This window comes from Ambystoma mexicanum, chromosome 7q (assembly GCF_040938575.1).
Source record: "Ambystoma mexicanum isolate Mex_15411 chromosome 7q, UKY_AmexF1_1, whole genome shotgun sequence".
NCBI lineage: Eukaryota > Metazoa > Chordata > Amphibia > Caudata > Ambystomatidae > Ambystoma > Ambystoma mexicanum.
In genome coordinates, this window is record NC_090941.1 from 608,819,664 (window position 1) to 608,845,820 (window position 26,157).

Consider the following 26,157-nt stretch of genomic DNA (forward strand, 5'->3'; position numbering starts at 1 on the left):
CTTCGGCAGTAGGATAACAGTTCAATCCTCCACAGTTACATCCGATCCATGCTCAGTGCTCTTGGGCTGCTCCATTTACCCAACGCTAAACATTCCTTCTAGTTCTCCGCACCGCTGTACAAAGGGACACGCTGTAGCATGATCTAGCCACTCCAACTATACTCCTTCTCAGCACTGCTGTCGAAACAAAATAATTTCTTTGCTTCACCTGTAAACCGTACCTTATGCCCCGGACCCTAAGCTTCTGACCCTCTTTGTAAGCACTTGGCAATTCACAGATGCGTTGTGCACATCACTGCATTTCCGCTCACATGACAAACCTTTGTTAGCAGCTCACATGCACGCAAGAAGACATTTCTGGGTATCCTTCCCCCATGTCTTCTTCCGGCATGGCGCTCCGACGCCATGCGGTCCTTTAGTCTAAGACTTGAAAGCGAGGCAGCGCTCATGGCGTTGCTCTCGCCATTGACTGCACTGAATGAACTGTGTACGTCAAGTTCCAAAACAATCGCCAGTTCCCCCAGCATCAAACGGAACATCACCATTTACTTTCTTGTCGCAACAGAGCTCTCCTGGTGTATTTATATTTGTATTAACTTTTATATAGCGCTTTATGCCAAAGCGCTTTACATAAAACAACAAGAATACATTAGAAGCAGTAAAATACAATTCATGAGTGAAATAAACAAGAACAGTATGCAGAACAATTTGCTGGGATCATTAGGTAGAAACCGGGGAAGGGAGAAGCAGGGGAGGAAGTAGAGAAGGGCTGTCAGGAGGGAGGACGAAGAAGGTGGGATTTTAACGAGGAGCGGAAGGATGAGTATGAGGAGATGGAACCGATGGGGAGAGGTAAAGAGTTCCAGTGAAGTGGGACGAGGAGCTGAAAGGATCGGAAGTGAGATGGGGCGCAAGGAGAGGGTGGGACAGAGTAGGAAGAGGTCAGCATAAAGGAGGGGGCAAGAGTGAGAGTAGAAAGAGAGGAGAGAGGAAAGGTAAGGAGGGGCAAGATTATGAAGAGATTTAAAGACAAGACAGAGGAAGTTGAATTTAAGTTAGAGTGAAAGGAAAGCCAGCCAAGTGAGGAAAGCAAAGAGGAGATGGAGTCATAAGGAGAGAGGGAGCAGAGAGTGCGGATTGCAGAGTGGTAGAGGGATTTGAGGGGGGCAAGATGAGATGCAGGGATGCCAAAGAGTAGAGCTGAACAGTAGAAGAGACAGGAAAAGGTAAGTGAGGAAATGTTTGGTGGCGTGGAAGGTGAGGGAGGATAGGATTTTGCGAACATTATAGAGATGGTAGCGACAGGCGTGGGAGGTAAGAGAGATGTGGTAAGTAAAGGAGAGGTTAGAGTCAAAGTGGAGACCAAGATTGCGGGCAGAGGCAGAGATGGGGAGATGAGTAGGGTGAAATTGGATAGAAGGAGGGGGTGAGGAGGGAGGAAGAGTATTGGCAGGAAGGAATAAAACTTCAGTTTTGTCAGTGTTTAGAGTGAGAAAGTGGGAGGACATCCAAGTTTTGACAGCAGTGAGACAGGAAGAGAGTTTGAGGTGAATGTCAGGAGTAAAAGAAGAGAAGGAAAGGAAGAGCTGGGTTTCATCAGCGTACAAATGGCGAGAGATACCATGGGAAGAGATGATTGGGGCAAGAAATGAGGTGTAAAGTGAGAAGAGGAAGGGGCCAAGCACAGAGCCTTTGGGAACACCAAAGTCAAGGGAGTGTGTAGGGGAGGAATGGCCGCCCCAGGATACGGCAAAGGACCGATTGGAAAGGTAAGAGGAAAACCAGTTGAGAACAGAGCCTTTGAGACCAAATGGGGATAGAGTGTGGAGGAGTAAGGGGTAATCAACAGTGTCAAAGGAGGCAGAGAGGTCAAGGAGAATGAGAATAGAAGAGTGTTTGGAGTAGCGAGCAGTGAGAAAGGAATTAAGAACGGAGGTGAGAGCAGTTTCGGTGGCATGCATAGGGTGAAAATCAGATTGAGTAGGGCGGAGGAGGTTGGAGACAAAAGCTGAGAGTTGAGAGTAGACTAGTCATTCAAGGAGCTTAGAGAGGAATGGTAAGGGAGAGATGGGACGAAAGTTGGAGCCCAGGAGAGGGTTAGCTAAGGGTTTTTTCAGGATGGGGATGATAGTGGCGTGTTTGAAGGCTGAAGGAAAGGTAGCGGTGGAGAGACATATGTTGAAGAAAGAAATGAGGTAAGTTACGAGAAGAGGTTAGATTTTGGGAATTATAGGAGTAGGTAGAGGATCAGAGGGGGCAGCAGTAGGGTGCGTTTTGGACAAGAGGAGGGAAATATCAGCGTTAGAGACAGGGGTGAAGTTAGACATGTAGGAGGAATGGGTGGAGTGAGAAGAGGAGGGGAAGATTAAGAGGGGGAGAGTAGAATGTTTTGGCGTAAGGTTAGTATTTTAGAGGAGAAGAAGTCTGTGAAGTCGGAGGGAGAGAGAGGAGAGGCGGTTGAGTGGTCACAGGTGGTAGGGGAGAGTGCAACCGCTGCACTGGCCAGCGGAGACCTTGCTCCCCAAACCTCCTACCACTCAACTCATTGGCACAAAATATCCTCTGACCATGCTGTGCCCGCTTCTCTCACTGGTAAGTTGCTAAGGATGGTTACATTCAAACCATAAGAAGCGCTGCTCACTTAGCACTTCCAAAATGCCAAGAGATCCCAATTTGGCGCAAAGGACATATGCTCTTGTGTCCATTGCTGCAAACGCCTATCACATTGATGACCCTCTGTCTTCTGCCCACACTTCTTTACTCTGGTGCTCTTAGATTACTGAACACTTTTCCCATTTCCCCTGGGTCTTCTGCTGTGGGAGCAGCTCCCCTTTCCTTCTACTGGTCAATTAGTGGGGCACAGCTTCCCCTTTCTTAGCTCTGGTTATAGGCTGGCCATATACAAGTTATCACTCCTTGTATCCCTGACCCTGGAAAGTGTTCGTGGTGGCGCTGGCTCTATACTGGGATGAAGATCCCCTCTCTTATCTCCCTGTCCGACTGGTTTGTCAGGTTCCCCTTTGTTAACCCTGGGTAATGCCTCTGTATCCTGAGACTTCTCCCCTTTTCTCTTTCTTCGTCCTGGGTGATGGGACTTACTTGTGGGCGCAGTGGTTCCTCTGCTTTCTTCTCTGCACCCCCCTGCAGCAGACTGGTCATCTTCAACTTTTCCTTTTTCCATGTAGGTTATTTTTCTGGTCTCGCAGAAAGACCAGCTCGTTGCCAGTGTAATAAAGTAAGTTCCTTAGACATCTTGGGTAGGTTCCATCAGCTCCACCAACATTCTCTCATGCATTACCAAGCACCTGCATTCACACCAAGCACAATACAACATAAGGTAAGCAAACAAATATATAAATGTAAGCATTTATATATTCATGTGTGTAAACATAGAAATATGTAACATATTTCTATGTTTATAAAAGATGGCTTGCATAGTACACAAAACCTAGTAAGGTATGCATACAAATACATAAATGTTGACACATATTGATATATTTGTTTGCATACCTTACTATGGTTTGTGTACTTTTCAGGCAATACCCATCCTGCAAGCCACGCCCCCAAATGAGGCCCCCCCCTCGATGTCTTACCCCACTTAAAGCCCTGCTTATCAACCGGTCTGTGGGAGTGGGCTAGGGGAAAGGAGGAGCAAAAGGAATGAGTTCATGAGAGCATGTTTGAGATCGGGCTGTCAATGTGAGCTTAGTTGCGGAGGAGCAGCGGCCACTAAAGCATGACAACATGCTGAGATGAATCTGCGTCACTGTGTTTCCCTGCCCACTTGTCCATGTGACAGTGCAGCAATACGGAGTCCCCCAGGTAAGTCCCCTACACAAACCTGAAACATTCATGCTGAGCTGACATGAGCCACACTGACAAAATTCCATTCTTTGGGGGCAACATTTGGTGCCACACCACAAAGCTCTGCGACACATCATTCTGTGGGAAAGCAACTTTGTCAGGGATGTCTGTTCTCTTTACAGCCAGCCCTAGATCATCACCCTATAAGCAAAATAAAGAAAGGAAGGAACGTTGGTCTTCTACAACTTCGTTTTTAATTGTAAAAGCTGGCTAGGCGACATGATTTCATACAACTCCCTTCACTTTTAGGTTGGTCTGGATTTTGATTGATGTGGAACTGAACTCTTCATGTCTGTGCTGTGCTTTCTTTGTGGTTTAAACGTGGCCTATTATAGCGCCGAATTTCAATGTGAAATGTTAATGTATGTTTATGGTAGTAGTAGAGACCAAGGATTGAAATAGAGGCTCAAAACCGAAGACGCAGAATTTGCGACATGGTTTAGTGCACTTATCAAACGCTGCTGTTAATTTTATGTTTAGAATTTCCCTTTTTCATTCTAGGTGTGGCAAACAACCTGAAGATCATCCTCCATCACAGAACAGTAATGAAAACTCCAACTCTCACTTTGAATAATGTTCCCTTAAGATCACTATTGTTTTGGCAAGTGGTGTTTCACCATCCTTCTGACAATCACTGTGGCTGAAGTCCTATAATTTTTTTGAAGTGCATATTCATTTAAATTCACCAAAAGAATACTAACCTGACTGTTCATTAAAATAATTGGATGGCCAGATGTGTTTGCAAAGTTCGACGGTGGGTTGTTTGTCCTGCAAAGCCAGCACTTACGATATTGTGTTGGCAGTGTTGGCTTTCTGTGAATTAATTATTGAAAAAAATAAAGCCGCCTTTTTTTGACATTATGCAAAAGGACTGTTTTAAGTGAGCCTTTATCATCCACTGGAGCGCACAGCGACCGCAGTCTACTTTGGTAGATTTTGACGGTATGCTGGCTGGCTGGTGTGGTAAAAGGCAAAGGAATCGACTGGTTCCTGTGCCTTTTTACTACCCCAAACCAATAAGTAAACGATAATGCTTGCCACCATGTACATGTATGGTGGCCGGTATTACTTTGAATCGCTATGGTATCCAGCTGTTTTTTGATGTTTCACTTTCCAGCCTCTGCAGTGCCATCAATATTAGATACTGACTTTTATGCTGTCTGCCTCCTGGCAGATATTGGGGAAATGCACATTTCCCTCTCCATGCCTTTCTCTGCCAGCCGAAAAGCAGGAATGGTACGAATAAAGAGACTGCTTGTTTCTACCTTTTTTTTTTTTAACCATTCAAGACATTTTAAATGGTAATGAGTCCCAGTGTAGATTTTGATGGGAAAACCATTGGTGCCTCCAACAAAGATCATTTTTTTAATGTATCTTTTAAAAAATAAATGACAGTCTGGAATTTCTAAACTGTTCACGTTTATTTAGGGGCTTTTACCAACGTTAAATGTCCTGTTTCCCTTTTATTTTTCGATTTAGGTTGTCTTTTAGCTCTATAAAATGCATCTTAAAATCAGCTCTTGTTGGGGCAGTTACTAACTGTATTCCTGTAACATTCATTCACCACGCATGCCAAAAGCACATCTCGCAAATAAAAGAGAAATGGCGTGTCTCCCAGTTCTAGCCGCCATAAAGCATCTCTTTTAATCTGTATTGCATATAGCTTCACTGTATAGAATTGTGGGGCGGGGATTGGCCCAGCAAGCTGGTGAGTGATTCTCTGTGATGATTGGATGCAAAACACAGGGAGTTTCTTTCCAAGTATGTGAGAGACATTTAACAGCTCTCCAATCCCAATTTCAATTAGCAAGGTATACAACATAGATTTTTTATAATAAAATGTTAGAATTGTCACTAATACATTGTACAGTTCATTTAAATGTTTAAACATGCTCTAATAATTTACATTTTGAAAAAAGTTTGTTTTTGGTTTGTTTTTATAATTCCCATTACCTCCACGTCCACTCTTCCTCGTCCCAGTACTTACCTCATGAGGCACCCGCCTCCGACACAGGACCTTCTTCTATTTCTTCTTATTTCTATAACTCCTCCCCCACACCCACGTCACTTAGTTTAATTTTTCCTGCCTCCGGCAGATTGGGCTTGTTTTTTCTTCCCGGCGGGGGCGCTGGGGAGCTCCGAATGCTGGCCCCCTGATGGGGCTGTGTGGCGGGGCCTTCGGCTCCTTCAGGTGTGGCAAGACTCCTGGGTTCCCTGCGGGGCTTGGGACCCGGTTGAGTCAGGCTGCCTTGCCTGGTTTCTGCTGGGCTTTGGCCAGCGCAGGGCATTGTGGCCCGGGTTCTGGGAGAACGGACCCGGGTTCAGGTAAGGAGAAGGGGGGGGCATGTTTTTCCTGTTGCATGGCCATGCTGCATGGGCGGCTGTGCACGGATTGGCGGCTCCTTTTTCTTGTTTGAGCCACGTGCTCCGGAGGAGGGTGGGCTCCTCCTCTGATGCTGCAGGCATGTTGCCAGAGGAATTAATTGATGTTGTTCCTATTGGTTATTGTTCTTTCTGGCCTCTATTTGAATGTGGGAGAGGCACGTTAGCAATTGTTTGTATGTGGAGCCTTGGTTCAGTGTGCAGGGGTCTTTGGTGAAGCAGGCTTCCTTGGTCACTGTTTTTGGGCTTACTCAACATGGGAAAACATTCTGCAAAGAGCAGGCATCTGGTCCTGTCTTCTTCTTCTTCGTCTTCCTCTTCTCCTGATTTACACAGAAAGAGAAAGAAGAAGGCTAAGCGTTTTTCCCTGACCAGAAAGGATTTGAAGAAGCTGCTTAAGCATCGTAGAGGGAGTCTCACACATGCTCATGGACACAAGCGCAGGCGTCTGTCTTCCTCATCCTCCTCTTCTTCTGGCGCTGAGTCATGGGCCTCTTCTTGTTCCTCTTTGGCTGATGCTGAAGGGAAGTATCTGGACAGAGAGGGAGTGGAGGAGGTGCTGGCTCAAGTTGGAGATTGCATGGGATTTTCAGAGCCCCTGGTGCCGGTGGAGGGGGCCGACCCTTCTATTCGCCAGTATAGGCATACACCTAGGAAGGGGTTGCCATTGGTTTCCGATATCCGGGAAAAAATCCTCCGGGAATGGCATGACCCGGAGAAGATTGCAATGCCCTGCTTCATGTCCAAACTTTACCCTTTGAAGGGCGAGACTTTGCTGTCTGATCCAGTTGAGGTCGACGTTATCCTCGCCAGCCTGGTGGGTCGCTCCTCTATGTCGGCCGAGGAGGCGGCCGTCCGGGATCCAGTGGACCGCCGAGTTAATTCCGGCCTTAAGAAGGTTCATGCAGGGGCGCATCTGGCCCTTCGAGCAAATATCTATGGTTCCTACACAGCTGAAACAGTGTTGAATGGTTTCAGGAAGTTGAAAAAGGCTGTCAATGAAGGCTCTGATTGTGCCCCTTTGCTTACAGACATGCAGATACAGGTTGAGTTTTTGGCCGATCTGGCTTTTGATGGGGTGCGTGGTTCAGCCATGGCCATGGGGGCTGGTATATCTGCCCGGAGGCATTTGCACCTAAGGGACTGGAAGACTGATGGGTCTCAGAAGGCGGCTGCCCTGAAACTTCCTTTCACTGGGTCCAGGCTTTTTGGTGATTGCCTTGAGGATAAGGTGCACAAAGTTTTTAGGGCGGACAAACATGCTGACAAACTTCGACGCAAGCCTCCTTCAACGGCCAAGAAATCTTCCTCTGGGGCTGGTCCAGTGACCAGCAGGTCTTTTCCTGGCTCCTCATCACATTCTTTTCGGAGGGCTAGGGGGGGTCGGGGTCCTCCACGCTCTTCACGTCCTGGCCAGGCACCTAAGTCCTGACGGTTTGGAATTGCCGGTGGGCGGGCGGCTCCGGCAGTTTTTTCCAGTATGGGAAAGGTGGTGTTCCGACTCATGGGTTCTGGACACAGTACAATGGGGGTATCGAGTGCATTTCCTGTCTCCTCCTATCCAGCATTGCATGGTTCGGACTGTGGTTCCCAGGTCTCGGCTCAAGAGGTTGGCCATGGACGCCGCGCTCTCCGAATTAGTGTTGAAGGCGGCCATCATGCCCGTTCCTCTCCCTGTGCAGGGTCAGGGGTTCTACTCACGGGTGTTCCTGGTCCCCAAACCTTCGGGGAAGTACTGTCTAATTCTGGACCTCAAAGCCCTGAACTGCTTCGTCCAAAAGGAACACTTCAAGATGGAGACTTTACAGAACATTCTTCCGATGTTAATAAAGGGGGATTGGATGACATCTCTGGATCTCCAGGACGCTTATTACCATGTGGCTCTCCGTCCCTGGCACATGCAGTTCTTCCGCTTTGCAGTGGGATCCCGACATTTTCAGTTCAGGGTGCTCCCGTTCGGACTGCGATCTGCCCCCAGAGTTTTCACCAAGCTGGTGGCTCCCCTGGTGGCGCACTTACATCTGCGGGGCATTCAGATATTTCCCTACCTGGACGATTGGTTGGTCAAAGCGTCCTGCCGGCAGACTGTCATTTCTCATCTCCGATTGGTCTGCCAGGCATTACAGGACTGGGGTTTCCTGGTCAACTGGCAGAAGTCCCAACTGGAGGCTTCTCAGGATCTAGTTTTCATTGGTGCACAGGTTTGCACCAGGATGGGGAAGGTGTTCCTGTCCCTGGAGAGGGTCCGTCGCTTGCTGACTGTTCTGGGCAGTGTTCTCGGGAGGCAGTATGTCCCGGCCCGCCTATTGCTGAAATTGCAGGGGCACATGGCTTCTTGCTTGTTTCTAGTTCCCTGGGCCCGTCTTCATCTACGCCCCCTGGTGTCCTACCTTCTCTCCCACTGGCTCCCTTCATCTCAAGCTTTCGAGGCTTTGATTCCGGTGTCTCTGGCGCTGCGGGTCTCCCTGCAGTGGTGGTTGAGGGTTCCGAAACTACGGGCTGGGGTGTCCCTGATCATTCCTCCGGTGACCACACTTACTACCGACGCCAGTGGAAGGGGCTGGGGAGCTACGTTGGGAGTTCTCTCTGCTCAGGGGTTGTGGGATCCGGAAGAGAGCCATCGGACATCCAATTGGCGAGAGTTGTGTGCCATTCTCCGGGCTCTGGTGTACTTCAGGAGGTTGCTGATGGGCCGGGCAGTTTTGGTCCGGACGGACAATACGACAGCTTTGGCTTACGTCAACCGCCAAGGGGGTTCCGGCCGCTCCTTGAATGCCCTGGCAGCTCAGATAGGTGCTTGGGGGGAATCACATCTGGTGTCCCTGGTGGCTTCACATATCAGGGGGGTGGACAATGTTCGGGCGGATCTACTCAGCCGCCGGTTTCCCTCCTCGGTGGAACTGGTCCTCTCGACCCAGGTTTTTGCAGTGATCTGTGTCAGGTTCGGGACCCCTATTCTGGACCTGTTTGCGTCTCCAGCCTCAGCAAAAGTTCCCCTCTTCTGCTCTCGTTTTCAGACAGAGGGTGCGTGGGGGGTGGACGCCCTCTCTGTGCAGTGGCCTCAGGGTCTCCTTTATGCTTTTCCACCTATTCCTCTTCTGCCTCGGGTGGTTCAGCGCATCAGAATATCCAGGGTGACTGTATTGTTGTTCGCTCCGTACTGGCCCCGCCGGAGTTGGTTCCCCTCTCTGTTGGAGCTTCGGTGCCAGGAGCCTTGGCTGGTTCCGAAGTGGCCTTGTCCCCTTCTGGGGGAGCTACGGTTGGGGGTCCGCCAGATACAATGGGCAGTGTGGATATTGCACGGGCTAGGCTGATATCTCAGGGGTTTTCTGGTCCTGTGGTGGATTCCATAATGAATGCTCTTAGACCCTCCACTCTGAAGGCTTACGGCAGACATTGGAGCCATTTCCGGGACTGGTGTGGGCGGTCTGGGATTCCACCCCTGCGTTCTGGCCTCCCCGCTATCCTTCAATTCCTCCGGGATGGGTTTGACAAGGGCCTGGCGGTTTCCACGCTTCGCTCTCAGTGGGCCTCCATAAAATTCCTTTTGGGGGACTCTGATGGGCACTTGGATGGGGAGGTGTTGGTGGGGAAGTTGCTCAGGGGTTTTTCTTCTTCCCGTCCTTGTACTTATAAGGGGCTTCCTCCTTGGGATCTCCCTCTTGTCTTAAAGTTTCTTCAAGGGCCTCCTTTTGAGCCCATTTCCGAAATTGATATGAAACATCTGACGCTGAAGACTGCTTTTCTGATTGCCATAACTTCTGCCCGTAGGCTTGGGGAGATTGGGGCTCTGTTATGTCACCCCCCTTTCCTGAGGGTTCTGCCAGACTCGGTGGTGCTGAGGTGTGATCCGAAGTTTCTCCCTAAAGTTGTTTCTCGTTTTCACACCTCTCAGGATCTGGTTCTCCCTGCCTTTTTTCAAAATCCGCAAACGCCAGAGGAAGTGGCTTGGCATAGCATTGATGTGCGGCGGGCGGTGTTGGAGTACTTGGCTAGAACTGCCCCTTTCCGCCGCTCTGACAGTCTTCTGATTACTTTTGGCCCGGCTGGGGCTGGGCGTAAGGCATCTGTAGTGTCCATTAGCCGATGGATCGTCTTGTGGTCTCCATGGCCTATGTGGCTTCGGGCCTGCCTGTGCCTGCGCACGTTCAGGGGCGGTCCACCAGAGGTTTGGCGGCCTCATGGGCCGATGCTAGGGGGGTTTCTCTACAGGAGATATGTAGAGCTGCCACTTGGGCTGATCAGAGCACCTTCATCAACCACTATAGGTTGAATGTCTCCCACTCGGGGGTTGGTTCCTTCGGGGTTGGAGTTTTGTCTGTGGGGATGTAATATTGGAGTTATTAAAGGTGTGTGTTTCTGCACTGTTTTGACTCTTGTCTCATTGGGACCTTTTTCCCCGTTTGTTGCTTTGGTATACCTCATGAGGTAAGTACTGGGACGAGGAAGAGTGGACGTGGAGGTAATGTTCTGATTACTTACCGGTAATCTTCATTACTCCTAGTCCTACTCTTCCTCGTCACAGTACTGACGACCCTCCTCACCCTCCCTGCGGGGAAGGTCCCATGCTACGGCTTGGTAATATGAAACTAAGTGACGTGGGTGTGGGGGAGGAGTTATAGAAATAAGAAGAAATAGAAGAAGGTCCTGTGTCGGAGGCGGGTGCCGCATGAGGTAAGTACTGTGACGAGGAAGAGTAGGACTATGAGTAATGAAGATTACCGGTAAGTAATCAGAACATTCCTATACATTAAGGATGTTTTTGTTGATTATTTGTAACATGTAGGACATTATCACAACAGTGCCCTTTCGCAATACAACATTGTTCTTCAATGTCAAACTGTGTTTACACATCTATGATCTGGCTTTCTGGCTGTTTAGGGCAGCCATGCTGCACAATTAAATATAGGACTTTTATTTAAGCGTTTCCTAGAAATCTATAATCATGCTGAGGCAAATAGAATAGAGGAAGAAAAAAAGGTGCCGTAGGCTAGAGTCCGATTCACGAAGTTACCAGCAGTAACTGACTTATTTACCTCTTTTCAGGAGTAAATCAGAGTTAGTACTGGTACATTCTCTTCTGGAGTAAATGACGAGAAAGTCGGAATTTCTACCAGAAACTGTTTTTGTCAATTGGCTCCAAAACATTTAAATGTCTCGCTGTTTTGTGTTGGAGCTATGCAAGAGTGTGCTCTAATAAACGAATGAGCTTCTGTGTGGGTGAACTTTTGTCACATTCTGAAGATGGTTAAAAAATGGTTTGTCCATCCATGTTAATTGTCTCATATTGTGAAAAAGCAAGTAAAACTCGAAGCAAAGAGCACATGTTCTTTTAGGAGAGACACTTGAGGACGTCCGCTGAGTGGATTGTGACAGTGTCCTTTTGTAATCCATTATTTATTTCTCTGTATTGGACATGAAAATAAGTAAGGCTATGTCAGCATTCTTTTTTCCTTTCTGTTAACAGGAATGTGGATCATGGCAAAACAATGTTATTATTTTTAAGAGTGACCTTTTTCAAATCTGGATAGTTAGTAATTGACACTTATCCTTGGAACTCTATTATTTGTGAATCACTTTGTAACAGTATTCGGTCAAATAAAAGGCAAATCTATTCTAATAAACACATTTTTGAAGGTGATGGAAAGCATTGTACTTTTGTTAAATTTGCAATTAACCAATCTGTTTTTACATGGACAGATTTATACAAAATATACATGGTACAGCGTTTGTCATTGTGAATTATAAAAAAAAAACTTTCAGAGACAATCGTGGCCAGTAGGATTAGGTTATCTTGTATTATTAGCACATTTCTCTACCACTGAAGCATTGGGTAATGCAGGAGCCAAACACTAGGTAGTGTATGAAAATATGAAAGAGGAATATGTACCGTATTCACATTATCGTGACTCTTCTCCCATGTATGCCACAAGCACTCCCGACAGCCTAATGTTGTGTACGTGTTAAACAAAAGTAGCTCTTCCAACATCAAAAGTCATATTCTCCTGCTACTGCTTATCCTTTTGTAAGTGATTCTTTACCCAGATCAACTGTGAGAAATACACTCACTCTCATAAGAAAGAGTGGCCGTCCATTTTAAATGAATTGCAATATGAATATCTTGTGGATTAGGGACAAAAGATGTGTGGTTATCTCGCACTACCTACCCCTTGACATCTAGGCATCTAAACACCTATGCCTTTTACTCACCATAAGTGCCCTCAATCATTCACTTGGAGAAGAACAAAAAGACAACCAAACCACCAGGGTTTCAAGTGATATTTTGTGTAATAAAAACACAAGTCCTTATTTTCAGCCCTGGCATAATGATAGGTGCAGATCAAAGTATTAAACAGAAATGTCTATCATATAATTCTCATAATAGATCTTGGTGAAAGGTTGAGTGGTTGGGGAAACCAATTCAGCAATATTTTGGTAATGTTGAAGGGGTGACTTGGTTAATTTGAAATAGTGATCTTCATGCTGGTGACGTACATGAGATGTAGTCTCCACCTCCCCCCACCTTAGTGAATATCCTTTTGTCTGATGTTTGGCTTGGAGGGCTACTTTGCATTCATTTACTAGGCGACGCCACTCCCTTCAACATTTGAAAAATCTGCATTCAGGACCACAGCTTTTGTTTGCCCCATTCAATCACTGAGGTAAGAGAGCCTGCTGGGGAAACAGTAGTGACATAGAGTTGCTAATCGCATCAAGCAAAGCATGTGGTTTGACCTTTTTTGATCAATGATGTTGCAGCTTAAAACAAATCCATGGTTTTCATTTTAATGCAAGAACAATCATCGTATTTAAGAGTTTGCCAGCAGCAAATTAAACCAAATCCCTTTGATTCTGTTGATTTTGATTTTTGGGGAAACAAATTGGTGTTTATCCTGTTTGATGATTTGCTAGTGTCCCAATTTAACAGCGTTTTGGTTTAACTTGATTCATTTGTTGTAAGAAAAATAAATCTCACATTTTAATAATTTTTGCTCTAGGTATGGACAAAATGCTGCTCATGCTACGGATAATGCAGTTAATTCTGCCATTAATGTTGGTGTGACGGCATTCAACATCGACAACCTCGGTATAAAAGCAGTTGTTAAGAAAACAGCAAAGGAGACTGGGCATGCCATCTTAGATAAATACAAGATACAGGAGAAACCAGAGGAAAAGGATGGACTCTCATGAAGCTCCTTAAATGCACCGCTGAAAGCCTTAAGACGGACTAATGATATCCTCTGTCGTGCAACTTAAAAAAACAGCAAACTGTAACTAATCCTCTTCTCTGCACTACTGCAGTGATCTTTTGGAGTTTATTTGCAGACCTGGGGTTAAACTTTCATGAGTGTAAAACTCTGTGATTTCTAACTAGGTGCAAGTAACAATTGTATTGAATTAACAAATCATACTCGTGGTAGGTATGCTATGCATTAAAAACCATTCAGAAGATGAAGTCTTAAAAAGACATTTGCTTTTTGATCTTTCTGTTTAAGATAGAGCTCTCAAACAAAATTAAAATCCAAGTTTATCTGGTATTTAATATGGCTTTTAGATGACTTTACATCCTTTCTGTTCACTTGTCCTCAGCTACAGAACATGCTCAACTATTTAAAAGGATGCTGTGCAGAGTTAGGAGCAAGGGGAAAACCCTACCTTTTTGTCTTGGTTGTATCTCTAAATCACTCCTATTTGTTTAGGCACTGTGGATTTACATTATGTAAGAAGTATGTTAGCATTTGCCTCTTGGCTATGTACTTCTTGGCCTTCTACAATATTGTTTGCTGGCTGATTTTAAAAGTTTAGAAAGCCCTGCAGCAAAAACGTTACCGAACCATAGGTGTGCATAGAGCTGTGGACTAGTGGGAAACCACCATTCAACATCCCTGAAAAGCAATACGGTTTGTCTGTGTTTACTAAAATCATTTCTGCTGCTTGTGAGACTGTTTACGAAATATAAGGTCATAGCAAAACTGTTTAATTGTTTTACTTCTCAATGTATTTAATTTCTAGAATTATATAGAAGATATCTATGATTTGGCATATAAAATGCTGCTGTGCACTAAACCCTGTCACTGTGATTGCCCAAAAGATGATTTTTGTTTGACCGAATAGTATTACACAATTAACTCTGAAATGAAATATGTAACCTCATTTTAATTACTTTTATTTAAAAAGGCTATTTTATAGTTGACATGGGTTACTTTTTTCAATTTTAGGAGAAATATTATATTTTGGAAATACATGTCTGTTAAAATGTGTGCTGTAAAGTAAACATACACTATTTCGTTACAATACATCTATATGAATGCAATTCAAATGATATGGCTGAGAGAAATCTGAAACGAATTCCAAACCATAATGCTTCTGCCAGTTTGTATTTTTTCTCTTATCTGGCACTCTCCAAACATTCATTCCCTTAAGTATTTTCAATTATCTGCAAGCGTTTGAAGACCATCTTTATATAGATGTTTAGATAGATGACGACACGGATAACACTTATTTACTAGCAATTCCCTTATTGCCTCAGAATGCAGACATACTGCTTCGGCTGAAAATCGAGATTCATAAAAATTGCTAAGATGCTATAGGCTTGTTAGAATCATTCCCTTTTCAATATTTAGCATGTTAAGATGTAATGATGGTGGGTACCACATAGGCGCTGTGTAAGTAACATTGTTCACCTAGCATTCTTCCCCTTCCTTTACTGGATATGGGCTGGTGAGTCTTTTGTGTTACATCAAATGAGCACCCCCAAGTAAAGGGTGTTATTCAGATTCCATGCATTATCCCCTGGTCGACTCCTACAACACCTGTAACCTTTATTGGTGTTTTGACCTAATGGTGTTTTTCTTGGCAGTCCGTCTCAGCAGGCCATGACATGCTGCCATGAAAAAGTGCCCTCTGTTACCAGTTGATCATCTAGCAGCTATGTGTTTGTTTCTCCTCTACCTTTTCAATCTTTTGCCTCCTCTTCCATTCGGGAGAGGAGAGTTGCCTTTGCTGCATTACGATTCTGAACTTTCTTCCCAATAACAAGCCTAGAAACATGTCTGCTGGATTTCCAGGAAAGATTTAAAAAACAGCTCTCAGAAGTCGCTAACTAGTGATGTCTCAACAAGCAGGCCATTTCCCATGGTTTGTGGCCCCTCTTGCCTTCTTTTGATAGCAGTTCTGCAATTCCTTTTATATGCTTGCTTTCTTTGGCTAGTTTTTTGTCAGACATGTTAGGTGCCGCAGTTCCCCAGTCCTTACAATCCAGTTATAGAAATACAATAAACTGACCAGCTACCACTATGAATTATTGAACAGCTACATTATAAAATATCTGAAACTGTTCCTGTCAATGTTTAGTTTCTGCACTTTTTCCAACAAGCCCATATAAACAATGATCAGTAGTATATTTATAAAATGCTACGTTTGATGGTCAGATGGATTTGAAGTGATGCTCCACTATTGAGCTACTAACCTGAATGTTGTACAGTCATTCGTGTGGATAGTTCGAATGTATACAGCCTTCTACTTTTCCTCACAAGAGAGTATGTCATTAAATATTTATTGCAATTACAACACTAATAAAACTAAATTATTTCCCAATAACTTAGTCCTTGTATGTCTTCATTGTCAAAACAATGCATTGTTCCTGGTTTTTAGTAAATAAAATTATAGAGAGAATAAACAGATTGTTGATGCCCTGTTGCAGTGTGTGCTTTGTGAGAGGGGCTTGAGGTCTTTTTGAGACACTAGGACAGACACCATTGAAAAACTACTGAGGATTCTGTCTTCGGCTCCAAATGCACCTGACAATCCCTGGATGCCCCCAGACAAAGCACCCGAGCAAAGCTCTCAGCTTGCCAATCGACATACTAAGGTGGGTTAATAAGTGCCTGTGGTTTTCATATCTGAGCAAAAGGATCATACCTCCCATAACCTTTAGCAGGTCACTTAGTAATGAGTGCAGACCTCATTCAGCCCCCTCCACTCATATGCCAACCCCCCTCCCCCGATCCTTGTTGCAAGTGGTGTGCAACAGTGGCCAAGTGAAAATGAAAGTGGACTGCAGAGGCCAGTGGCAGGAGTGTGGGGAGGTGGCATGGTGTGCCTTGTCAGGCCTTTTCATGCCTTACTAAGCCTTGTAACAGTTTGTTTTGCCTTGTTATATATGGCTTCTTGATTGTGCCGTATGCTAATTGCTCACCATTCTACTTTCTCCTTTCTATACCACACATTGGCTCGCCACTCGCACACTGCAGGTGAACACCAATGAGTTCCCACCCCAACTCCCTTGCACACGCTAATGCTGTCAGAACTTATAACCTATTCCACCAGCTTGTCACTCACAGCAAGTTTCTGCCCATCCTCACTCTTGGGGTTGACCTTCACAAGCTAGTCCGCATTTCTCCACCTGAAGCTCCTTCCCAGATACACATACCTCATTACCCCTAACCCCAAAAACCAGCTGCAAAAATACAAGCACACAAAGCCTGGTTTCTTCTAATTGGCTTGCATCTATAAAACAGCCATGTAGTCTTGCACTGTTCATCGCTGGTAACACAGCTCAGCAGATTGCGTGCTTGCTGCTGCGATCTATCCCGGCAAGGCCAACTCAGCCTTTCATCATTCCGTGGTCGATAAATGAGTAGCAACTTTGATTGGGAAGATAAATATATGTAAATGTGTTCTCTGTAAAGCGTTTTGGCTTAAGGAGCTATATAAATAACATATCATTATCGTCTGCTCCTAGTAGCCAGAGCAACGAGATCATGAAAATGGAAATAGTGTACTATATAAAATCCAATAAGAGACCATAACATACTCTGAATATTATTGAGTTGGGTTAGCCATGTGACCTTTTTAATTAGGCATGGAGTCAATCAACGCTAATTAAGCTTATATTTAGTGTCCTAATTCGTTTTCCTTCGCTAGGACACATGTCTCTCCTGTCTGTTGCCTTACAATTTTTCACAGTAAGGATCTTTCTCAACATCAGGACACGATCACAGTAATGTTTTAATTATGTTCAGGCTTACCCACAGACTTTATTATTGGTTTTTGTTTGACATCAGGCTTCCATTGACTCTCAGCGGTTGTACAGGACCTTGCTCAGAGAGCCCTTCATAGCCTTACTCCAGATGTTTGAGATTCTGGCGGGGGCCTACCCCACTGGAAGATGCTCAGATACTTGCGATTCAGCAATTTGAGCCTACCAGTCTTTCGTTGTCGGTATCAGATCATATAATAGATTATATATTTTTTGTTGTTGTTACCATCCTGTGCTTCCGTTTTCTATCTCTACCTGGCCGTATAATATTTTTTTGGTCTTTCTGTAATGTAATGTTTTGATCCCTACCAGCTAGTGTCATAACTATTCAGGCTTTTTGCTTATTATGGGCTGTTGAAAGTTTGTCACCACTGTATACTTGTCAATTCCCCCACCATAGCGTTAGTTCATTCATCAACCAAGCCCCCTACCCAACCATAGACCTACAATTGCTCAAACCCACCACAAACAAAATCTTATCTTTTCCCCTGCTCTGGTGGCTCAAACAGTTCACGGGACATTACTGTGTTGTTGTAATTATTGAAATTGTGTGGTCACTACCAGCCTATTATTTATTTTTTGTTGCAAGCATCTTGTGTTGTAAATTAATTTTGTCTATACTGCCTAAAATTACATTTCTTTATTTCAATGGTTTCTGGCACCTAATATGATGATTTGTTTTATGGTAGTCTGTTTTAATCCCACTACCACCCCTGTAGCGAAATGTGTTCTGAATTTCAATTAGGGCTCCACACTTCAGCAAAGGTAAAAGATTGGTCCCAGTGGTGAGCAAGCGCGTGAGACTCTGGTGTGAGATTCAGGCTGAATCTAGTAGATGTCAATATTGGGAATGCACAGAACAATGCTAGAAAAATGAAGGTTTTGAATTGGGCATTGCATAACCTGGGTGTTATCACTTTGCACCACTACACCACAGTTGTGGGCGGAGTTGCCCTAAAATAAAAACATGAGACTAACATATACTAATTTACCTTATCCATCTAGCATATAACATGTTCCCCTACTAATAATCAGTGCAAGTCAGCTCATGCCTTTTATATAAACTTGGTGCAGAGTGATAAATCCAGTGTGCAAGGCATTTGGACTGTGCAGGGTTAGCTTGGACATGCAATAAATCTTAAACATGCAGAATTGGGGGCTTGGCTTGGCACCATGGTGAACGGTCTGGTCCGGTGAGAGCTCCCGGCCGCGACCGTGTGTTTACCAGAAATGCCCCAGTAAAATCGAGGTTCCAGCAAAGCAAAACGGCGTTCTGCAGAGCCGAGGGGCTGCTCCAGCTGTCGCCCCAATCTCGATGCCCTAGTCTGTCGGGGGACCGAGTAATGCCTGAGTTTCCCAGAGGCCCTTAGATGGCGGGCCGTTGAGCTGGGTTGTCCGGCCTCCCTCTGCCGACCGCTCGACCCGGACGGGAGACGCAGGAGCGCTCTCAAAGGCCAGCAACGAGAGACCCCGTGGAGCCGACGGGAAGCGGAGCCAGCTAGCAACCCCCCGCGGGGGAGAGGTGCACCAGCGGGCAGCAAGAACAATATCCAACGAAGAGAGTAGCGGGTGCCCCCTTTCTCCCACCGGGACCCATCGGGTGCCCTACGCAGGTGGGGCAGCGCCGGAGGACCGAGCGCAGATCCAGCCACCAGCGGCGGGTGGAGTCCTGCCACAACGAGGGCGGCGCGGGGCTTCTCCGTCCCCTCCGCCGAACACAACAACTTCCAACCGCCCGCTCCTGGGAGGGGCGGCCCCCCGCCGAGAAGCGGAGCTGGTCCCCTTCCCCCTGTGGGAGAGAGACACACCAACGGGCAACAGCTCCCTACAAACTAGAGCACTGGCTGAGCCTCATCCCCTGGGGGCCCGGTCGGGCTAGCCCACGCAAGCAGACCTACACTGAGGCCTGGGCGCGGAGTCAACCAACGTAAGCGGGAAGAGACCGGCCACGGAGAAGTACAGTGCAGGACTCCCCCGCTATCCTCTGGATCCACCAGTACCGACTCCCCTCAAGATCCACCGGCTCCTGGTGAGGGCAGCCTCCCGGCGGGCTCCCATGAGGGTCCTGGGGCCGCCGGCCCACGCCCGGGGAAGTTGCGAGCACCGAGCGGCAGTCCCTTCACGACCCGACTTCGGTTGGGCCCGGAGCCCGGGAGGGAGGAGACTTTCAGCACCTCGGAGACTGGTTCCTGGCCTGGAGAAAGGTAGGGCGGCACCTGCCGCAGATCTCGAGCCCTTTCACGGACCAACGCCTCCGATCCCAAGCCCAGCTCTAGTGGGAGCGCGCAGTGCGCCCAAGGGGCTGTGGCTCACCCCAGAAGCGGGGTCTGTGCCTGAACTTCATAAGGGGGCCGTGTCCCTCCTCCCCTACTCTGCACCACAGCTCCGAGGGGCCCGGCGCTCCACCTTTTCGGGAGCCCGGCGCCCCCACCCAACCCCTGGAGAAGTGGGGCAAAACAGATATAACTTACGGCTTGGCCGCTCCCTACCAGAGTTTTAAGGCTAACAGTAAAATAAGGCAGCCAACCACGCCTAGCACCCCACAACAGAACCACAAGGAGGGTCAGTCCAGCCTGAGGGCCCCCGTGGCGAATAGAACTAAAACGGCCCACGCCGGTAGAGGGGTATCAGAGCTCACCGCTAAAAATACAGGGAACAATGTCTAGGAACCCTAAAACTCCTAAACAACCCGACATAGCGACCCTGCTTTCTGCCACCACAGGGGAGAGGACGAAGAAAGGGGAGCGCCACAACACTGCAGGAGCTCTCCTGGACCCCAATACTGAGATGCCAACCCAAGGGGTCACTAAAGCAGACCTCCAGGAGCTCCAATCTGCCATAACCAAGGAATACCAAAAAGGCACAGAAGAATTAAAGGCAAAATCTCGTCCCTTGACAAGAGGGTAGGGGAAGTCGAAACCAGGACAGAAGAAATAGAAACAACCCTATTCGAGCAAAACTTCGAGATTGGAGAGGGGGCGGATAGACTCGCCGCGCTGGAGGCCAGATGCGAGGCCCTTGAAAATAAGCCAGAATACGGAAAACAGGTCCAGGCGCAATAATATCCGACTGCAAGGAATCCCGAGTTCCGTCCCCGAGGAGGAACTCGACCACTGCGTCAACGACTTATTCCGCTTCATCCTCACGCTCCCGGAAGGAGCCCCCCTGGAACTGGACAGGGTCCACAGGGTTAGAGCTAGACAAAACACAACCTCCCCGCCAGATGTCCTAGCAAGAGTTCATTTTTAAAAAGTCAAGGAAGAAATCATGAGGGAGGCTAGATGCTCAGCCCGAATTGGCTTCAGAGATGCCGAAATATCCCTTTACCAGGACCTGGCAGCGGCCACTCTCGCCAAACGAAAAGCCCTCAAACCACTTACCGAATGGCTAAGGGATAGAAAAACGACCTACCGATGGGGGTTCCCTACAGCTCTAATCTTCAACTGGGAGGGCAAGCCACGACTAATCCCCTCCCCTAGGGAAGCCGACCGATTTATGAACCCTGATGCAGAGGGGGATGCCCCCGGGGGGGCCGGTGGATGCCCTGGGAAGACCTCACAGAGACCCCTCCAAATCATGGACCAAGGCAACCGGCTGCCGCAGACCCCGGGGTCCACCAAGCAAAACAAAAAGGGACAACAACCTCTAAAGAAGAAGCCCCCCGTCAGCCGCAGCCACAAGAGAAGGGGAGGGGCTCTGCACCGCTTCCCGAACTGATCACCAACCCGGACGATAGCGTAACCGAATCGGCCTAAGCCTTTCCACTAGAAGGCCCAGCTATCCCCCGGGCCCCTCAAGCCCAGTCACCCAGGCGACCTACCTGCCCACCTAAGCCTATCTAGGCCGGGGCGAGACAGTTTCCCAGGGCCGGAAGCGGAGCTCAGCCCCGCCAATGATCACATGCCGAACATCCTCAACCTGCATTTTACTGGCCAACAGACGAGGCACAGTTTGCCTCCACCTAAGTTGTTACACCGGTCCGGCCGATTGCTCCGTTGGTCGAAGGCTGGTCCGGATACCTTATTATTGTTTGGGGGAAGGGGGGAGGGAAGGAGGGTGTTCCCTGCTCGGCGTAAGAAGGCACCGAAAAACTTGTAACATTCAACCTTTAGGGAAGACCATGATCTGGACTACTTAAAGGATGGGTTCGATAAACAACACACCATCACGACTTGGAACATACAGGGCCTCAACGCGCCAAGAAAATGAAAATCGGCGGAACACAGACTGGACAAATTAGCAGCCGACATTGTCTTCCTCCAGGAAACCCACCTGGTAGCAGAAGACGAAAAGCAGATTTGTTTCCGACGTTACCCTAAATGCTACTATGCCTCAGCCACACACAAAAAAGAGGAGTCGCAATACTATTGAGCCAAGTCCTGCCATTAACTCGGATTTCCGTTAAGAGACTCCTGAAAGGCCTCCTAGTTGAACTACCGATTACCCTAGTAGCACTCTACAGCCCAAACAAAGACCAAGACCAAGACCAATTTCTCCGCAACCTCCTCCCTATCATCACTGCCTTCTCCGTGGGCTACCTACTAATCGGAGGGGACTTCAACCTCCCCCCAGACCCGAGTGTGGATAAGACTCTTCCAGCCTCAAGGGACGACTTCAGCAGATCCCTAGCCATGGCCGAATTCCTCAGGGAAACCGAAACAATAGACATCTGGAGACTACACAACCAGGGAGAAAGGGACTATACCTTCTTCTCTCACGTTCACAGCGGATACTCGCGGATCGACCTCTTGTTAGCCGCAAACGCCATTGCTCCCTGTGTGGAAGAAATCCATATTGGGCACATAGCGATCTCAGATCACGCGCTGGTCACAATGACGTTGCTTCTACACGTAGCCCCTGAACCTACCCAACGGCAATGGAAAATGCAGGACTTCATCTTGACTGACGTAGCGGCCAGCTCCGACCTCGCTGAGGCAATCCAGAATTACTTCACCGAGAACACAACACCCCCAGACTCCTCAGCGGCTACGGTGTTGGACGCTATGAAACCGGTGATCCGAGGGGTGGCAATGGACACCACAGCCAGACTCAGGCGGCAAAATTTGCTGAAGCAACGAAAGCTGGAGGAACGGCTAGTGGAACTGGAAAACAAGCTTAAACAACACTTTACGAAAACAACAAACCGAGAACTCAAAAAAGCAAAAAGAGAGCTGGAGATGCACCTAGCAGACCGGACCGCCAGAACATTAATCTACACTAAACAGTTTTACTATCTTAATAGCAACAAAGCGAACCGGCTCCTAACACACAAACTGAAAAAGCTCCATACCAGGAACCATATCCAAGCCCTGCTCGATAAAAATGGCTCCCTACATCACCTGGACCAAGAAAAGCTCGAGATAATGGTTCAACACCACGAGGAAATCATGGCAGGACCCCTATCTCCAAGCCACGCCATCGCTCAATTCTTAGCCCCCATCTCAAAGACACAGCCGCCCCCCCTATTGTCTGACTTGGAGGGCCCTATCTCTGCGGAGGAAGTCAGTGAAACAATCCGTCACCTGAAGAATACCAAGCCCAGGACAGACGCGCTGACCTCAAAATTCTATAAGAAGTTTGCCCACCTGCTAGCACCCCATCTGGCAAGCCTATACAACTCGTTCCTCTCTATCGGCTCCACTACGGCATCCATGAATGAATCCATAACGGTGCTAATCCCAAAACCTGGGAAAGACTGAACGCAATGCGCATCATATAGGCCCATAACTCTCCTAAACAACGATGCGATGATATTCGCCAAAATACTGGCGAACAGGCTGGCTCAGCTCCTCCCAGAGATCATCCACCCGGACCAAGCAGGCTTCATCCCGGGGCGGGCCACTCAGGATAATATCCGCAGAACCATCAACATTATAGACTCAGCTAACAGAATGGATGACAGTTCTCTCCCTGGATGCGCACAAGGCATTCGATATGCTGGACTGGGGGTATGTTAAGGAAACCCTACAACATTTTGGCTTTGGCGCAAACTTCATAAAGTGGGTCCTGGCCATCTACCAAAGCCCCCACACGAGACTATGCCTAAATGGGGCCAAATCTGGCAAAATCAGAATCTCCAGAGGCACGAGACAGGGTTGCCCTCTCTCCCCCCTCATCTTCGCCCTGTCAATGGAGCCATTCACGGACAGGATCCGATGGAACCCATCGATACACGAACTCCCGGTTAAAGGGGTATCCTATAAAATAGCGCTATACGCGGACGATGTGCTGCTTACGCTCACTCGAACGGCAGAATCCTTAAGAGCTCTATGGCAAACCCTCAAGGAATTCCAAGCAGCCTCAGGGTTCACAGTAAACTTTCACACATCCTCGGCGATGGGCATCAATATCCCAAAGAAGCTTAAGACTACACTGGAAGCAGAGCTCCAGATCCCCTGGGCAAAAAGCAGCATCAGCTACTTAGGAGTCCAGCTACCAAACAAAACTGAGAATCTGTACAACGCAAACTTCCCGGCACTCTTCACAGAACTTTAAAAATGACATCCAACGCTGGAGAAACTAAGAAATCTCATGGTTCGGCCGGATCACAGAGATAAAAATGAATCTGACCCCTCGGCTGCTGTACTTTGCGCAGGCTCTCCCAGTGGCGATCCAGGAAAAGGCTCTACTTAAGTTGCAAAGGGAAATACTGGACCTTGTCTGGGAAGGAAAGAAATTGAGGATCCCGAAACGCATCATGCTCCGGAGTGCTGCACTGGGAGGCCTGGGAGTCCCAGATGTAGCGAGGTACTGTTTGGCAGCTCAGTTAGCCCCAGCATTCGCCTGGAAGCTTCAAGCCAACCGCCCCCAGTGGCTGCAGCTGGAAGAAGACTGGAGCAAAATCCCAATCGAAGGGCTGCCCCACCACAAAGAACTCAAGGGGACCCAAGATGAGGGCCCGCTGCCAGCAACAAGGAATACAGTGGCTAGCTGGAGAAAGGCAGCCCGTCGATGGAAATGCAGAAGTACAATGGGACCCCTCACACCAATCTGGGACAACCCAGTCTTCTCCCCGGGAATCACACCAAACCAGTTCGCGGAATGGAGAGCCGGGGGCCTGGAGAACTTGGCAAACTTCTTCGAGGATGGCCGTCCACTAAACTTTGAGGAGTGCAAAGCTAAATTCAAGATCCCGGAAACGGAAAGGTTTCGCTACACACAACTGAGACACTGGATGTCGAACAAACAGGTCAGGAAGCACAGCAGCATAGAGCTAACGGCACTAGAGCATACCCTATCAGCTAGCCCCCCACGAGGGAAAATCTCGACGCTGTACAAACTGCTGGATAGATCTGATCCCTCTGCAAAAGAGCCATATATGCTAAAATGGAAAGACGATATTGGTAGACCGATTGAACCCGAGGAATGGCAACACATCTGGTCCCGGGCCCAAAAAAGCTCAAAATGCGTGACAAAGAAAGTGCGTTTAAAGTTTGTTATAGATGGTACCGCACCCCCGAAATCCTAAACAAATGCAATGCAGCCATTCCTGCTCAGTGTTGGAGGGGATGTCCGGACAGGGGAACCTTCTTCCACCTCTTTTGGACCTGCCCGAAAGCCACCCAATTCTGGAAGAAGGTCCTGGACCAGATCAAAGGAATTACTGGGCTGACCATCCCATGGGACCCAGGAATTGTATTGTTGGGGGCGACTGGAGACGGCCAATTCCCCTTAACAGGCGTTCTGGCGGACCTCTGTTCCCATCTCCTCACAGCTGCTAAAATCTCCATCGCCACACTTTGGAAAAACCCGGAGGGCCCGTCCACGCAAATGTGGTGGTCCAAGTGCTGGGACATCGTGGCAGCTGAGAAAGTCACGGCCATCAGACTAGTCAATAGGCCCAAATTTGAACGCACCTGGGCCCCCTTCCTGGACTTTGTGCAGAAAATCCCGGGCTTGCCAAGACAGCCCCCGACACTAAGTTGGATGGCAACCCAGGACTGAAAAGAACGAAACGGAATAAAGGATCGAAATAGGGGAAGGCCCTGGTATGTTTCCAAGTTGCTAAAAGCTAAACAGACTAGAGACATTAACCTAGCAAAATCTCAACCGAAGGAACCCATCCCACGCCCAGCTACAAAGAAATACTGATATTTTGATGCTACGCCAACGCCGAATTAAGCAGTCTTCCACCCCCAAGTTCCACTTAGCTCCTTCTCCCCCCACCCCCTTCTTTCACCCTCCCCTAGTTGTTACCCGGGACTCTATTCTCGATGAAATCTCATGATTTATGATGACTCAGTTATGTTCAGTGATGTTTTCTTTTTGTTGCTTTTTCTCCTCTTTTAAACACTTAACAAGTGATAAATGTATCTAACATTTAAAGCTATCCATTACTTTTCAAGCCAAAATAACAACAAAAAAATGTTGGAAAAAAAAAAACATGCAGAATTAATGCTGCACTGTGTTTGAATGAAGACATGACAAGTCAGAGTTGTGGAATGTGAAATCCATTCTGCTAAAGACTAGTTATTGTTTTAAAGACTTTCAGAGCAGGAAATGGGGCAGATGTAACTTTTCCATCCGATCTGGTTCTGCTATAAGCTGTCAGATTGGTCATGTGCTTCAGAACTATCTAGAGGGCTGGTTGGATGACAATGGGAGGTGACATTTCAGAGAAAGGCAGGAGCATTCTATATTTTGTGTAAGTAGGACCTACATGGTGGGCAGTCTTAGTTCAAAGAGTTTAAAAAGGCTGGAAAGAGGGAAGACTGGGGGACACACTCAGCCACTCTCTCTGGCTCCTGGGCTGGGTTTTTTTTCCCTCGCTCTCTGGCTTTCGGTTCTTGGCTGGCAGCTGTCTCGAAAGAGTTTTGCTGACCCTGGGAGAAGTGTGCAGGGAGGCGCTAACAGTGGATCTCATGTGCTTT

At 47.5% G+C, this 26,157-nt stretch overlaps 1 protein-coding gene across 3 annotated transcripts in view; it reads left to right on the forward strand.

Moving 5' to 3' along the window:
- SPART (spartin) overlaps window positions 1-15,846 on the forward strand; it is a 574,761-nt gene extending 558,915 nt beyond the window's left edge. For 2 of the 3 annotated variants that reach the window (XM_069639230.1, XM_069639229.1), the window contains exon 8: window positions 13,245-15,846. In XM_069639230.1, coding sequence (XP_069495331.1) covers window positions 13,245-13,437 — 193 coding nt within the window. In that variant the 3' untranslated portion in view covers window positions 13,438-15,846. Of the gene's footprint in view, window positions 1-4,365; window positions 4,407-13,244 lie in introns of all 3 variants that reach the window. The other variant, XM_069639231.1, reaches the window with a different exon arrangement.
- Window positions 15,847-26,157: the final 10,311 nt, after the last annotated feature.